The 15,117-nt window shown below is 28.6% G+C and overlaps 1 protein-coding gene and 1 long non-coding RNA gene across 2 annotated transcripts; one reads left to right on the forward strand and one right to left on the reverse strand.

The window, feature by feature from the left end:
* Positions 1–863: 863 nt before the first annotated feature.
* LOC106423163 lies at positions 864–2,348 on the forward strand. Its single transcript, XR_001284583.3, has 3 exons — positions 864–1,129; positions 1,290–1,402; positions 1,560–2,348. It is a non-coding gene; the product is annotated as an uncharacterized LOC106423163 (long non-coding RNA).
* A 6,402-nt stretch (positions 2,349–8,750) lies between these two features.
* Positions 8,751–12,388, reverse strand: LOC111212721 (alpha-L-arabinofuranosidase 1-like). The gene is made up of 7 exons (XM_022714302.2): positions 12,028–12,388; positions 10,320–10,566; positions 10,178–10,232; positions 9,639–9,841; positions 9,447–9,568; positions 9,215–9,368; positions 8,751–9,147 (listed from the first exon to the last, which is right to left on the reverse strand). Exons 4-7 carry the CDS (start codon positions 9,711–9,713, stop codon positions 9,067–9,069), a joined length of 432 nt encoding a protein of 143 aa, XP_022570023.1. The 5' UTR covers positions 9,714–9,841; positions 10,178–10,232; positions 10,320–10,566; positions 12,028–12,388; the 3' UTR covers positions 8,751–9,066.
* Positions 12,389–15,117: the final 2,729 nt, after the last annotated feature.

The following is a 15,117-nucleotide window of genomic DNA, read 5'->3' on the forward strand; positions in this document are numbered from 1 at the left end:
CAAATCATACAAAAAAAAAAAAAATTCGAGTTTACAAGTAAAGTAAACCCCGCCCGTTTACTTATATCCATTTACAAGTAAAGTAAATCCCGGGCCGATCCTAGTAACTTAAATAGTGCAGTTGCAAAATAGTGACTATATTATTGCAACTTTTTGTGACTCTAATAAAAAAAAGAGTTGTATTTTAGTGGCAAATTACTGGTTTAAAGACTTATATTCCACACGAGATTAGTAGGTTTGCATTTGTTTCTTACAAAAACTTATTCAAGAAAAATAGTTTAAATGGTATTTATAATTTAATGATTCATCAAAAACAATCAGTTCTCAATGGTAATAGAAAGTTGTAAAATTTGCTACATATTAATAAGCATAATTATTTTTGGATCATCCACAAGGTAATTAGTCACAAATTAGCAACATATTTTGTCATTACTTTGCCACTATAATCACGTTTTTAATAATTATCAAGAACACATTACTTCAAAACTGTTATACTATTTATCATTAGTGAACAGTCAAAGAAAACCAAACACTGATAAATTGTCTACACTCTACATACTCACATCTTCACCAAACCTATAATACTCATTTATATTATCACTAGAGTCGGTCTGTGCTACGCGCGGAATATCATTTACATGTGATATATATAAGTATGTAATTGTATTTTTTTTTTGTGTTTTATGTAAGCTTTTGCAAGATAAGTATATAATAATGTTAGGGTGTGACTTTGAAGAGATTATCTAATCTATTAAAACAGGAGTACACAATTGTATTAACCCTGATTTTTTCTAAATAATTACAATCTAATGCTGCTGAAGCAATTTTATCTTTTACCATATATTTGACCTAATCATTAAACTAAACATGTTGCTTGGCTTTTCTCATCTAAACATCGTCGTATTTTTACAGCCTGATCCAAAATCCGTGTCCAATGAAAAGGAAGAAAAAAATTGATAGAGATCGATGCTTCCGATAATAGGGATCGCCAGCTCCCATCTCCACTCTCGTGATACGGTCAGTTGCCACCATCCCTGACTGAACAGAACTTTTGGCGACGGGATTGGAATCGAGGATCAACGTCTCTCTATGCTGCAAAACTCTCTTTGCCATAACCTAATTAGAATCGGTTTGTTAATTCGACTTCGCATATTTTTTCTATTTTGATTTTACTGAATCCAATTGTAGTTTTCACCAAAGGATTTGACTTTATTGGGCAAAAACACAATTTTCTAATAGAAAGATTAGTCCTTATTGTTAAAGATCTGTAGTTTTGATTTTGATCGTAGATGATTGGAGGCACACCAATGGTGTATCTATATAGAATCATTGATGGATGTGTGGCAAATAGTGCTGCAAAGCTCTAACCAATGGAGCTTTATAGAAGAAGCGTCAAGGAAAGGTTGGAAAGATTCTTCTTTTATGTTTACATTCTATCTTCACATTGAAAGTTATTTGATTGTCAATGGCTGCAGTTTTTTTCTTGTGGATCGACTATATGTCTAGATTAAAGTTTGATCTTATGCACTTCATCTCTAACATTGTCTCCCTTTTCGTAGGATCGGTCTTGGCATGATTAACGAGGCATAAGATAGAAGACCCACAAGTTATTGTCGTAATAATCGATCTTAAGGCACAACAAGAGGATTCACAGGGCTTTGGCTCTTTGATTTCACTGGAGAAAGATAGAGGAAGTGCAAGTTGAGAAGAATCATAGGATATCATTGGTGTATTGCAACAGTCTTAGTTTCAGTAATTCAAGAACTCCCAGATTTGAAGGAGAAGCAGAAATTCTCAGCAATTGTAACATCACACAAGGAAGATGAAGATGATGGTTTTTCTTGGTAGAAGACACCAACGCTGGAGAAAGAAGATACACGAAGTCAGATCCAATGGGAACAGAGGATTTCTGATTTGGTATATTAAATCAGTAACTAGATCTTACCATTCTAGATCCTGGAAAAGTGAACTCGCTGGTAGTTGTTATGATCAGAAGAATGGTAAGATCTAGAGAATGAAAAAGAACTCTCAAATCAGCGAGTTTGTTCTTAACGTGACGGTCATAAGAATCGTTTGAGGATGGTGTTTGGTGAAGGTCTCTCATCAGTATATGTTTCTAGATTGAAGATATACACGAGTATGGTTCTTTGGCTAAAGGTCTCTTCAAAACTCATCATGTTTCATTTAAAGGCTCAAATTTGGAAGAAAATTGTTTTCTTTCTGCTGCAATATCGCTATGGTTTTTTTAATTGGTGTACCTGATTGCTCGTGGTCTTATAATTCGAAAGTTTATAACATATGGAATGTATTGCAATATATAAAAAATAAAATAAACTATATTCGAACAATATTAGAAATCATTTTTATATTGAAATGTTTTTATAATTTGTTATTTCAAACTAAGAAATAGTTTTTATCTTAAGTGTTTTTTGTTATTTCAAATTAAAAGGTATTTAACTAAATCTTACAAAAATAGACGTTATTCATTAATTGGCCACGTGGTACGAAATAATACTTCAAAATATATTACATGGCTGCGGCCGCCCTAATAACAAAGTAGTTAAATTTTAAAACATAATCATTAAATAATAATAATGTTGAACAACGGCAAAACAAGAATATTTTAGAAGTACACTATACATATTATCAAATTATAAACAATATATTTTATCATTTTGTTGTATAAACTAACTATTCGAAATTATAAAAATAAACAAATATTTTTTATTAAATTACAATAAAAGCTCGATAAATTAATAATGTTGGGACTATGGTATTTTATTAATTTATAGGGTTATTCATTTACAAAAAGTTTCTTTTTTTATATTTTTCCTAATTTTGAATATTTTTATTTATAAAATAAGAAAATAGTCGATTTTACCATATATACATTAATTACATTTTAAAAATTATACTTTCATATTGTTTTGTTATATTATTTGGTGTATATATTTATGTTTCATAGAATTTAATGTGGTTTTAGATATAATTTTACTAAACATTATCAAAATATATTGAAATTTTAAGAAAAATAGAGACACTTTCATTGTAAATATAAAACCAACAATATAATGTTTAGTTTGTACTTATATAAAAGGTGTATATAGATAGATTATTAATTTATGATTTTAATGGGACCATATATTTATATAGGATTTTCTAAAAATTATAATATTATCATTTTATTGATTTGTTTCATATTTTGAACCGACCCAACTAGGGACCGAAGAAATTTACTAATTTATAGTGTTTATTAATTTATCAAGTATTAATTTATAGATTTTATACTGTGCTTACAAGGATTGTACGGTTACCTATATTTTAAGTTTTATTGATATTTTTCTTAAATATTCGAAGTGTTAACTTTTTTTTTATAACCATTAGGATCCTAAAGGGCCAATGCTACTCGAACCCAGGACGGAAGCTCCACCTGCAGCTCTTTTACCAGTAGGGCCAAAGCGACTTGGTTAAATTATTTTGTATATAAACTAAATTGCTTCATATAACTTTGAAACTCATAGCGTATTATTTCGCTATGAAACAATTGTTTAAAAAACAGACTTATTAATATATATACAACCATACTAAATAGTTAGATTTGTAAATAAATACAATAAAATAGTACATACAACATATCATTTTGATTAGTTTAACATTCAAAAATAATATGAACAACCGAGACATATTCAAACATTTAAAAAACTGTAAAATAATCACAAAATTTATTATTATAAAATAAAAATACACCCGCGCGCCCGCGCGGGTCAAAGTCTAGTATATGTTAAAACTAATAATGTTTGATTTCGATATTTGTATATTTATTAATAGATCGCGACGTATAACATATTATATTGGGTGGATAATGTGTAGGTGTGCTCTCGTTGTATGTTTTTTTTTGATAATTTTGAATCCAAAATTGGTTGGCTAATTGTATCTTGCTATATTTTAGATCCTTAAGAATATTCTTGTTGTTTTCATGATTATCATGAATGGATTGTGGTAAACATGATTACATTTCGTTACAGTATATGTTAGGCTGAACATGATATTTAAGAACCGAGTAAAATAGTGAAAGAATAAATCTAGTTATTTATATTATAAATTAACAATTAAAATGTAATTATGAAATTCCATTTCAAATACTTCAATTCGTTTAAGGTCGTTGTGTAGGTGTAAAGGAGATACCTTTGATGCATAAATAATCTATGTCTTCTCAAGCTCTGTTATATTTGTTTACTATTATGTAAATAGTTTAGTTTATTTTTTAATTTTCTATTAGTTTCTTAATTTTTACAGTTTTAATTGAGTATTTTGTAGTTTTTGTAAATGAACAAAATTATTTTAATGTTTTCTTGTAAAATGTAGATTTTTTTTTTTAAATAAGGTTATATTTTATGGAACCAAAAAATATTCAACTAACAATAAAAATGATGAAGATAGATATCAATTATTTTTTCTTCCATGTCGTTGAACTCCGTTTACTTTTAATTTGGTATGATGAATATTTTATATATTCTAGTGCTTTATTTCTATATTTTAAACTAACTAATATTGTTTTATAAATTTAGTTGTTTTTATGATAGTATGAAGTCACGATAATAATTATAATGCTTTTACTTGAAAGATTAACTATTTTGAAATCTATAAATTTTTTAAAATTTATGTGTATATTCCAAACAAACTTTATTTTAGTTTAACATATTTTCAAACAATCCTTTATATACTAAAGCACAAGTCACATGACCAATAAAGTTGTGACACATGGCTTGTGCTTCAATTTAATTTTAAAATCAAAATTAAATACATTATTAATATAGTTAAGATTTCCATCCGAAATAAATAAAGTTGCATAGGTTTGTAAATTGTTCCACTATCAAAGCCACGATCCCCAACATTTTGCACGTAAATCATCTCTTTTTGTGCACTGAATTTTTTAATCATTTCAACAAATAATTTTTTTTTTTAAAACAGTCATCGTCCAGACAGTTTCTTCATATCTTCTTTTTTTTTTCTATGAAACTTTATCATTCATTGCGTAGATTACTTTGTGAGACGGGAGTTTCACTAGATTTCATAAAGAGTTTGCAAAATCTGAGTAAACAAAAACATAAGACATCTTTTACCAAAAAAATATAAGATATCAATCTTTGTATTATTCAGTTGTTGAAACTAATTTAGTTTGCTGCAAACATGTATGAGAAATCAAAAGTACAACTGTACAAGAAGAAGATGAGCAATCAAAGAAAAGGTTGGATGAGATATGTTCTGAGTAAAGTTGGCAAAGGTTGAAGAGGAATGGAGTAGAGAGAGTTGCAGAATGTTTGACCATTCATATTTCAGGTAAACGATAATTTTGTTTACTAAAGTCTTTACAATTTTTTTTAACAAATGTCTAATCGTTTTCTGTAACTAATTTTAAAATTTCTCAAAGATTTGTTTTACAAATTTACAAGGTTTTTTAATAACTATCTGAAAACAAAAAAAAGTTAATATGTTTAGATAACACACTTTTCCCGTGAAACTTTAATTAATAATTCAAAGAATTTTTTTTCTAAGAAAAATAATTCAAATATTTTTTTTTCAAAAAAAAATTATTCAAAGATTTTTTTTCAAAAACAATAATTCAAAGATTTCTTTTCAAAAAAAAAATAATTCAAAGAAACTTTTTTTGATAAAACAAGCTCAGAAACTATGTTCACGACATCTCCAAAAATTAGAAAAGAATTATGAAATGAAATTTTGGGATGTTAATCACATTTCCAAATTAATCATGTACAATTTTATATGTTTGTGGTTAATGAATCATAAATGTGTGTGTGATTTTTTTTTAACACTGATAAACATGTGTTAATCCATTGTTTATGTATATTCATCTTTCTCTCTGATAAATGACTGTAATGTTATAAAGGTAATTTTAGTTATATGCAATGTTATTTTTTAACAAAAAGAAAATTCCCATGCATAGCATGGGGTCAATACTAGTCATTTATATAATTTAGATCGATACTTTAAAATGTTTATAATATGTTCTGCATATTTATTTGTATTTTATGTATACTAAATCCTATCCCTTATTTATTAAAGGAGAACCATTGTAATAAATACATTCACACCAACGCGTTCACACTATATTCATAAATGTATTCACACTATATATTTTGTATTTTTTAATATAAAACTCACATGCAAGGTTCCGATAAAACTTTGAATTTTTCGGTTCGAATCAAAACAAATAACGAATCAAAAACTAAACTATATATATTATTTTTATTTTTTACGGATAAAGTTGAACAAAATATTTATAAATTTTGATTCGATTCGTTATCCATTTTGATTTGAACAAAAAAATATGGATATCCGTAACTCTACAAAGCAAATCAATTACTAAAATACAATAAAAAAAGCAAATCACAAATACCAATATTTTTAGGAACGGATATCAAATTCGATCAGTTATATGCATATATATACATATATGCACAGAATTATATATATACATATATATATGTTATATATATATTATAGTTTATATAAGTTTTACAATATTTTTATGAATTAAATTTATTATATTAGGTATTAAAATTTTAAAAGTTAAATAATATTTTATTTTGTAATAAAATGTTATTATTAAAATTTTCAATTATTTTTTAAATTTTATTTTATTTACGGATCAAATCCGATATTCTTTAAAATTCTAAATCATTTCGGATATGAGAGTCACCGATTATCCATGTAGCTAAAGATTGAATCGACATGAATGCCTCCAAATACCCGGATATTTGATCTGTGCCAACATGTATTTACGGATACAATTGATTTTTCTTTATATGAAAAAAATTCAGTAATGTCAAGGGCTTTTTAATTTTTAATTAATTTTAATTTTATTTTTCATGTATTATTTAGAACAAAAATGTAATTTAATATTAATTAAAAATATCTTTATATATTTGTCAACTATTTTTATATACTTTTACCTACACATACATGTGCACCTTGATGTGAGCACCTTGTAACTAAGTATTTACCACAACCGAAATATCTATTTTTTTTTGGAAGTTGAAATTTTTTTTCTTAATGCTTCTTTCACTACCGACCAAATTGTAGTGAAATTATTTGTCTTAATAATTTTTTTTTCTTTTCCTTAAACTATTATCCATTTACAAACTATGATATGAAACCATTGGTTCGACATGACGAATATCTAAAATTCGTAACATAAAAATAAATAAATAATAGTAATTTTTGGTGTTTACAAAAAAAAACTAAAAAAATCAAACATTCTAAGCGAATAAACCAAAATAAAAATTAATTTAAAATAATAGTTATATTCTAGGAGATTAAAAACCAAAAAATAACTTAAAACCATACTGATATCCAGATTAAACAGATTTATTGTGTTTTTATTAAAAATAACGAAACTAATAATCACAATCCGCGCAAGGCGCGGGTTATTACCTAGTATTAAGCTATGTGACTGATTTTCTTTCTATATATAAAATGGTTTAATTTGATACTAAGTGAGATTTTTTTGGTTATTTAGGGGTTATTGGTTGTTGTATTTTAATGGATTTGAAAATTCGAACTAAATCTAGTGTTATTGGTTCTATGATTTTCAAATCTGTATTAAAATCATGTGTTATTGGTTTAATGATTCATAAATTCTGTATCAAATCAAGTGTTATTCAATCGTACGGATTTACTAATGTATTTGATTTTATAATGGATTTGAATGGATTTGTTTGGATTTTTTAGTTAAAAATACAAAGACTCAAATCCGAGGGAAAACCTCCAGATATGCATATTTTACTTAGATTTATAAATACTATATGGATTTCTAAATCAATCAAAATATATAAACCAATAACACCTGTTTACGTGATTTTCTAGCTAAAAAATCCGAGTTGCTAGACCATCTTACTATAAGAGAATATCCCCTATATATTATTTGTGAAACATTACAACTTCTTTTTATAGCCACATGTCATCAATAGGATGATTCTTAGAATTATTAGAAAAATAGGTTGGTCCATCTAATTATATAATAAGCTTTTTATTAAACTAACCATAAATTCATTATTAATGTCTTTTATTATTTCATTAAATAAAGATTACGGAATTGCCTAATGTGGGTAAAGTATATATGACAATTAATGAATTTGAAAACATTACAACTTCTTTTTGTAGCCACATGTCATCAATAGGATGATTCTTAGAATTATTAGAAAAATAGGTTGGTCCATCTAATTATATAATAAGCTTTTTATTAAACTAACCATAAATTCATTATTAATTATTATTTCCTTAAATAAAGATTACGGAATTGCCTAATGTGGGTAAAGTATATATGACAATTAATGATTTTGAATAATAAAGATCTGATAAAAAAATGTATCTTCTATTAATTTAAAACTATTAAAATAATTTTTAAAAAAACACAATAACCATATTATAAAAATTTAGATTTTTCTGTATATTTTATATTTTGAATTAAAAAAAATGACTATAAATTACTAAAACTATTAAAAGTCTCACATTCAAATTTTGCGATTCATGGTTTAAAATTTTTGTTATGACAAAATACAAATGATTACAAAATCATATAAATAAAAGTCTAATTTAATTAATCATTAAGATTTAAAATATATATGTATATTTATCATTCTAAATTAAACTATAAACCATATTGAATAAATAATAGACATTAATATTAAAAATATACTATGTATGTTAATATCATTTAAATTTAATTACATATCCTATCAATTTTTTTTTTAAATGTTTGGATTAATAAAATTGATTTATACGTTCGCACCAATTTAATTATATATGTAATAGTTACTAACTTTTAATTATTCAATATATATTTATTATTTCATAATATGTAAGAACATATAATACATAAAATAATTTATATATATAATGTTTATTCCGCGCAAGGCGCGGATCTTAATCTAGTTTACATATAAATGTGGTGTAGAAATATGTCCTCAAGTGGTAGTGACATTAATTAATGGCATATTTTTAGAATTAAATAACTTATATATGTATATATATAGTTTTCTAGGCTTAAACTTTACCTGGGAAACGGATGAAGCGAGGTGTTATATCAACCATCATTTGGTAAAGATCGTTTCTAAATCCATGTCCCTGCAATCAACCAAAGAGATTGAATATTTGTATTCTTTTCTTTATCGGCAATCTCATTAGAAAGAACCTTGTAAGTATCCACTGGCATGGCAGAGACTTGATCAATCCATAGTGACCCTTTCTTGGTTGTTGTTAACTGAAGCCTTGCACCATGATCCGTCCCTTTCGCCTCCAAAACAACCTCCTTCTTAGTCCACTTCGAAACATCAGAAGTAGATGCTCTACATTCAAACAAACGTAAGATAAAAAACAACAACAACAACAACAACAGAAACGTACTCATGCAAGCGTTTTCTCACATGATCTTCTCAGAAGCAAGAGTCAACGACCCATCAGAGCTTGTCAACGACACAGAGAGATCAATATCACCAGTCGAACGCACATAAAACGCCACCTTGTACTTCTTTCCTTCTTCAATATTCTAAGAGAAGATAGAAAATATAAAAGTCAACAAACTTAACTCATACTCTTGACACAATAGAGAGACTCACCATTCCCCAGTAACCAGGGTTATAAACTCCAACACCTCCTGAAGGACAGCCATTGCTATCACAGATCACATCCATTCTCAAAGCGATTTTATTCCGTTCAAAGGGTGATGAACGGTCCGTAGCTACATATATAGATGACTGATCACCAACAATGGACCAAGGCCATATGTTAGACGGTGTGTTCTGCCCGCCAACTTCAAACCCTGTAAAAACCAAAAAGTTTTTACTGAAAGTAAATAATCCAAGCTTAGAGCATCTTCAACCCAACCCATTGCTATTTCTGCATCTATAATAATATCATTTAGAAGCAAATTCACTCGAACCCTTTACTATTTCTTTTTCTAGAATAGAGATTGTTATTTTTTATTTTTTCCTCTATTATAAAAATCTTTATTTTCTACTCTATATTTCGAACAATGCTATTATAGATAAATAAATTGAGACTCCGTCTCTACTATAGAGATTCTCTATTTTAGAGAACAACATAGCAAAATACATTGGATATAGCTTCTCGCGATTAGTTAGCTAAAGATTCTAACCTCTGTTGCTAACAAGTTCAGCCAATAATCCACCAGCACCAGCATGGTTTATCTCCTGCAAATGATTTGAACCATATTAGCATTGAAAAAAAAACTCAAAAGTCCAAACCATAACTTGATGTGTTATGTTATGGTAGCAAACCTCAAAGAAAATTCCGAGAGAGTATCAGGAATGAGTCGTCCAGCTACTTTGGAAGCATTAACTTGCAGAGTCACGGATGGTTGTGTATCTTGTTGTTCTTGAGCAGCAATAACAACAACATGGAGGCTTTGATAGACAAAGCAAGAGCCGAGGAGGAAAGAAAGTATGCAAACACTTCTGAGAAACTTCCAAGACTCAGTATCCATTATTCACCACATGCAAAATGAAACCAAGTGTAGCTAGCTTCCTATAAGAGAAAGGTTGGATTCTTATCAGCTCAGGCCGTTGGTTTATATATAAAAGAAAAGAAAAAAAGCCTCAAAGTAAGGTAAGAGCTACAAGTAGAAAAGATTCTCTCTTTTGCTTAGACTTATCAGTTTGTCTCCAACCAAAGGAAGATAATCACATTAGGATAATATAATATTATATGATCACTAATCTTTCTTTTCTTTGTCATCATTGGAACTGCAATAAATTGGGATCATACATGCATAAGATAATATCAAAGCCATAACTAACAAGAACAGAACCTTTAAATTCGCCTCACCCTTTAGAACCAATCAAAGTGACACATAGATTATTAATTAAAAACATTAAATTAAATAAAAAATAATTACAAAAAATAAAAATGCTAATTTTAACGACGCTAACGCTTCCAGCTAAACCCTAAACCCTAAATCTTAAATTTTAAACCCTACACCCTAAATTCTAAACCCAAATCCACACCCCTAAACCCAAACCCTATACCCTAAACCCTAATCCTAGACCCTAAACCCAAATTATATACCCTAAAAACCAAAAAACTAGACTATAAACCTAAACTATATACCCTAAACCCAAGTCCTAGACCCTAAACTCAAACCGTAAACCTTAAACCCAAATTATATACCCTAAACCCAAAACCTTAACCATAAGTCCGAACGGTAAATCCTAAATCCAAACCGTAAATCCTAAACCCAAAACCTATACCCTAAACCCAAATCATAGACCTAAAACCCAAACGGTAAACCCTAAACCCAAACCCCAAACTTAGATGCTATAGGGTTTGGGTTAAGGTTTACGGTTTGGGTTTAGGGTCTAAGACTTGGGTTTAGGGTATAGGGTTTAGGTTTATAATCTATTTTTGGGTTTAAGGTATATAATTTGGGTTTACGGTCTAGGATTAGGGTTTAGGATATAGGGTTTTAGTTTATGAATTTGGATTTGGGTTTAAAATTTAGGATATAGGGTTTAGAATTTAAGATTTAGGGTTTAGGGTTTCGCTGGAAGCGTTAGCGTCATTAAAATTAGCGTTTTTATTTTTTGTAGCTATTTTTTATTTAATTTAATATTTTTAATTAATAATCTATGTGTTACTTTAATTGATCATAAAAGGTGGGGTGAATTTAAAGGTTCATACTAGGATGGTGAAACTAAGTTTTGTTGACTAATAATGCCACATTAGCTAATTACAAAACAAGGAGACTTTTTCATTTTTTTTAAAAAAGAAATTTTTTTCTTGAAATGATTTGATAAAAGCTTGTTACAGATCAAGAGTGGCTTCGATCTCTCAGCTGAAAGATTCAAATATTCTGAAATTGAATCAAATTGGCTTCAGAAACTGAAAGTTCAGTTCTTTTTGAAATCTCATTGTTAAGAAAGTCAGAGCCTTTGTGTGGTAGAATAGTATAACCATAACATAAACAGTGAATGAACAACGGAAACAAACCTGGAAAAAATCAACGGATTGATCTAGACAAGAAATGGGTTGAGGATCAGACAGAAGAGGGGATGTAAGTATAAAGAATGTCTGCTTTGTGGTAGGTGTCGAGATATTTTGCTTAAGAGTGAGGATCAAAATATTAAGGAAAACTTGCTTTCACGTTTGATGGAATTGCTTGTTTTCGTGGAAGTAGATGTTGATTAGAAGCGACTACTACTGAATTTTAACCCACCTGCTCATCTCCTTTTTTTTCTTGTTTCTGTTTTTGTTTTTCGATAACGATGAATTTTCCCAATGACATTTTTCTTTAGTGATGTTTATAGTACGATTAGACATTCATGTCAATTAACAAAAAAAAAAGTTACTATTTTGCTTAAATGATACGAGTTGTAGTTTGTAATTTGAAGTGCTACATTGTCTGTCAATATATATGTGCTTCATTTGAATCTGATTATAATAGATTTTTTAAAAAGAATATTATTTGTTTGGTTATCAGATGAAAACTCCAAGCTTTGATTTTGTTCTGTTTTATTTAATTTTAGGCTGCTTTTAGTAGTGGGATGAACTTCTTTCTGACTGATAGAATCGAAGCTGTCTCCATCCATATTACTGAGAGTCGAGATTATGAATGGTTAGAGACTTAGAGTCACTTATGTTTTTGCTGGTTGTACAGTTTACTATCCACCTTTGTGGAACCAACCGAGTTCTGCATCTGTGTGCTTGTTGTCTCACCTTGAGATCTTTGAGCGGAAGGTGTATGGGAGGAAGAAGAGAAGAGAAACAATTCATGGCTCACATTAAGAAAATTGGTTCATAGCTGGCATGTCCTGTCCTGGTCTTGTCTCACCAAGTCAGACCCCAACCTCTGATTGTTTTTTTTTTTTTTTTTTTGGTCGAACGCCTCTGATTGTTTTGCTCATAGAAAAAGTATTAAGTTATAAATGTTGCTTTCTTCAAAGAGAAACTTGTTGGACTCAATGTTCTTTGTTTCTCATTAAACGTAGAAGAATTTTTCAATAAAAAGGTCTCACCTAAGAACCTAATTCCAATTTCTTTTGAACAATTTGGTTCAGCAGGAGGAAACGCCATCATCAAAGATTGGTTAAGATTAACTCAAAGTTCGACAATAGTAAATATAATAAAGAAAGAAATTTAAAAGAGAGTGTAGATGTCTTGTTATACAAGAAGGAAGCAGCCAGTAATCAGAACAGAACAGAGAGCTCCGAAATGCTAAACAATATCTATAGATTATGTTTCTTAATACATACATTAAAAGTACTCAAAACACTAAATTGTTGTGAGGGATTGCTTGCAGAAGGATGCCTGCAGGGTAAAGAAAGAGTAAGCAATGTATATGATGGATAATCAAATGGAGAAAACAACAATGTTATTCATAAACTTTCCAGCTTTGATTTTCCAGTTCAATTATCTAATGAAAATAAACGAAATGATCAACAAGCTTGGATGGACCCCATGCGACAAAGTAAATGGGTATGTCACGACTCATTCCAGTCGAGTACAAATAGGCCAATTCCAAAGAGGTTTAAGCATACTTTACTGAAGTGTTAAAAATTTTGTAAAATATTTAAGAATAATCTAAAATGTTATGGAGAGTTGTAGAATACATGACAGTGAAGTTGGTTAGATAGTAAGTTTAGAAAGAATGTGTAGAAACTTCTAGAAAGTTATATCTCAACCGTTGATTCGGTTCCATCTACATCGTCCATTAAGGAGGTGGAACTTGAATATAAAGAGTTGATACCCTTATTTATAAGATATCATGCAAAATTTTAAAGAAAATACTTGATAAAACGAAATGATCAACAAGCTTGGATGGATCCCATGCGCCAAAGTTAATGGGTCTGTCACGGTCCATTCTTGTTGAGAACAAATGGCCCAATCTCAAAAAAGTTTAAGCCTACTTTACTTAAAGTTTTCTTAAATGTTAAATTTTTGTTAAATATCTAAAAAAAAATCTTGAAATTACTTAGAGAGTAAGTTTAGAAAAAGCCAGGTGTAGAGATTTCTAGAGAGTTATATCTCAATGGTAACCGTTGATTCGGTTCGATCTACGTCGTCCGTTGAGGAGGTGGAACTTGTATATAAAGGGGTGATGCCCTCATTTGTAAAATATTAAACAAGTATGAGTCTAGCTCAAGGCATCAATCAGATATGTAATTAGGTTGTGTGTATTGAAGAATTGAAGCTTTACTCTTTTGTTTTGATTTTAATAGATAAGATAGTTCTATTACGATTTCAAGACATATTTTGTATACAATCAATAAAATTGCACCTTACTTTTTAGGTAAGATTTGCACGTACACAAATAAACATATATGTTAGCTGATTTATTATCAGTCACCATTTTCAGTCCAATGTAATCTCTTTTATATAATTAATAGGTAAAACCATCTGTGGATACGTAAAGGGTTCTAACGAGGCATCTAATGAATCTAAGGTTATAGGAAAACATGGATGAGCTGACATGATGAAGAGTTTTGTTTAAGTTTGCGGGATCAAAACTTTTTCTAAAAAACACACGTACGTATTATTTGTATAACTAGGTACTGAAAATATGAAAAAAATGTTAGCATACAAAAACAAATGCTGTAAAATTCTGAGATAAAAAAAATTATATTAATATACATATGATCAATAAACAAAATTTTCAATAAAAAAATAATAAAATTTGTACGTATAAAAGAGAAAACAATAAAACATACATTTAATCGTTAAAAGTCATGAATTTGCATAGTATTGTTTTAACATGAAAACTAAAATATTGGAACAACACAACATATATATACTCACCAAATATAATACTATACATTACTATGAACTGAAAACCAATCAAACAAATCTGTTAACTATGAGCAATAAATCAATCAATTTAATATTGTCAAAAAATCACAAATAAAATCAACAAATTCTTAGCCATATTTGCGATTTTTGGTATAAAATAATATAAATTAAACTTTAAATATTTTTTTTAAAAAAATTAAATTTAAAATTTATAAGATACTATCCGCGCGTAGCGCGGAAAATGAATCCAGTAAAAATATAATATCAACAATAATCTTGCAGCACTTGTGCATG

The sequence above is a fragment of the Brassica napus genome, chromosome C9 (assembly GCF_020379485.1).
Source record: "Brassica napus cultivar Da-Ae chromosome C9, Da-Ae, whole genome shotgun sequence".
Lineage (NCBI taxonomy): Eukaryota > Viridiplantae > Streptophyta > Magnoliopsida > Brassicales > Brassicaceae > Brassica > Brassica napus.

Excerpts from the sequence above, each read along its gene's own strand:
- LOC111212721 (XM_022714302.2), bottom strand. The coding sequence starts at position 9,713 with ATGGATGTGATCTGTGATAGCAATGGCTGTCCTTCAGGAGGTGTTGGA. Across the intron at positions 9,569-9,638 it reads ACCCTGGTTACTGGGGAATG|AATATTGAAGAAGGAAAGAA; the intron begins GTGAGTCTCTCT and ends ATCTTCTCTTAG. Across the intron at positions 9,369-9,446 it reads CTTGCTTCTGAGAAGATCAT|AGCATCTACTTCTGATGTTT; the intron begins GTGAGAAAACGC and ends GTTTGAATGTAG.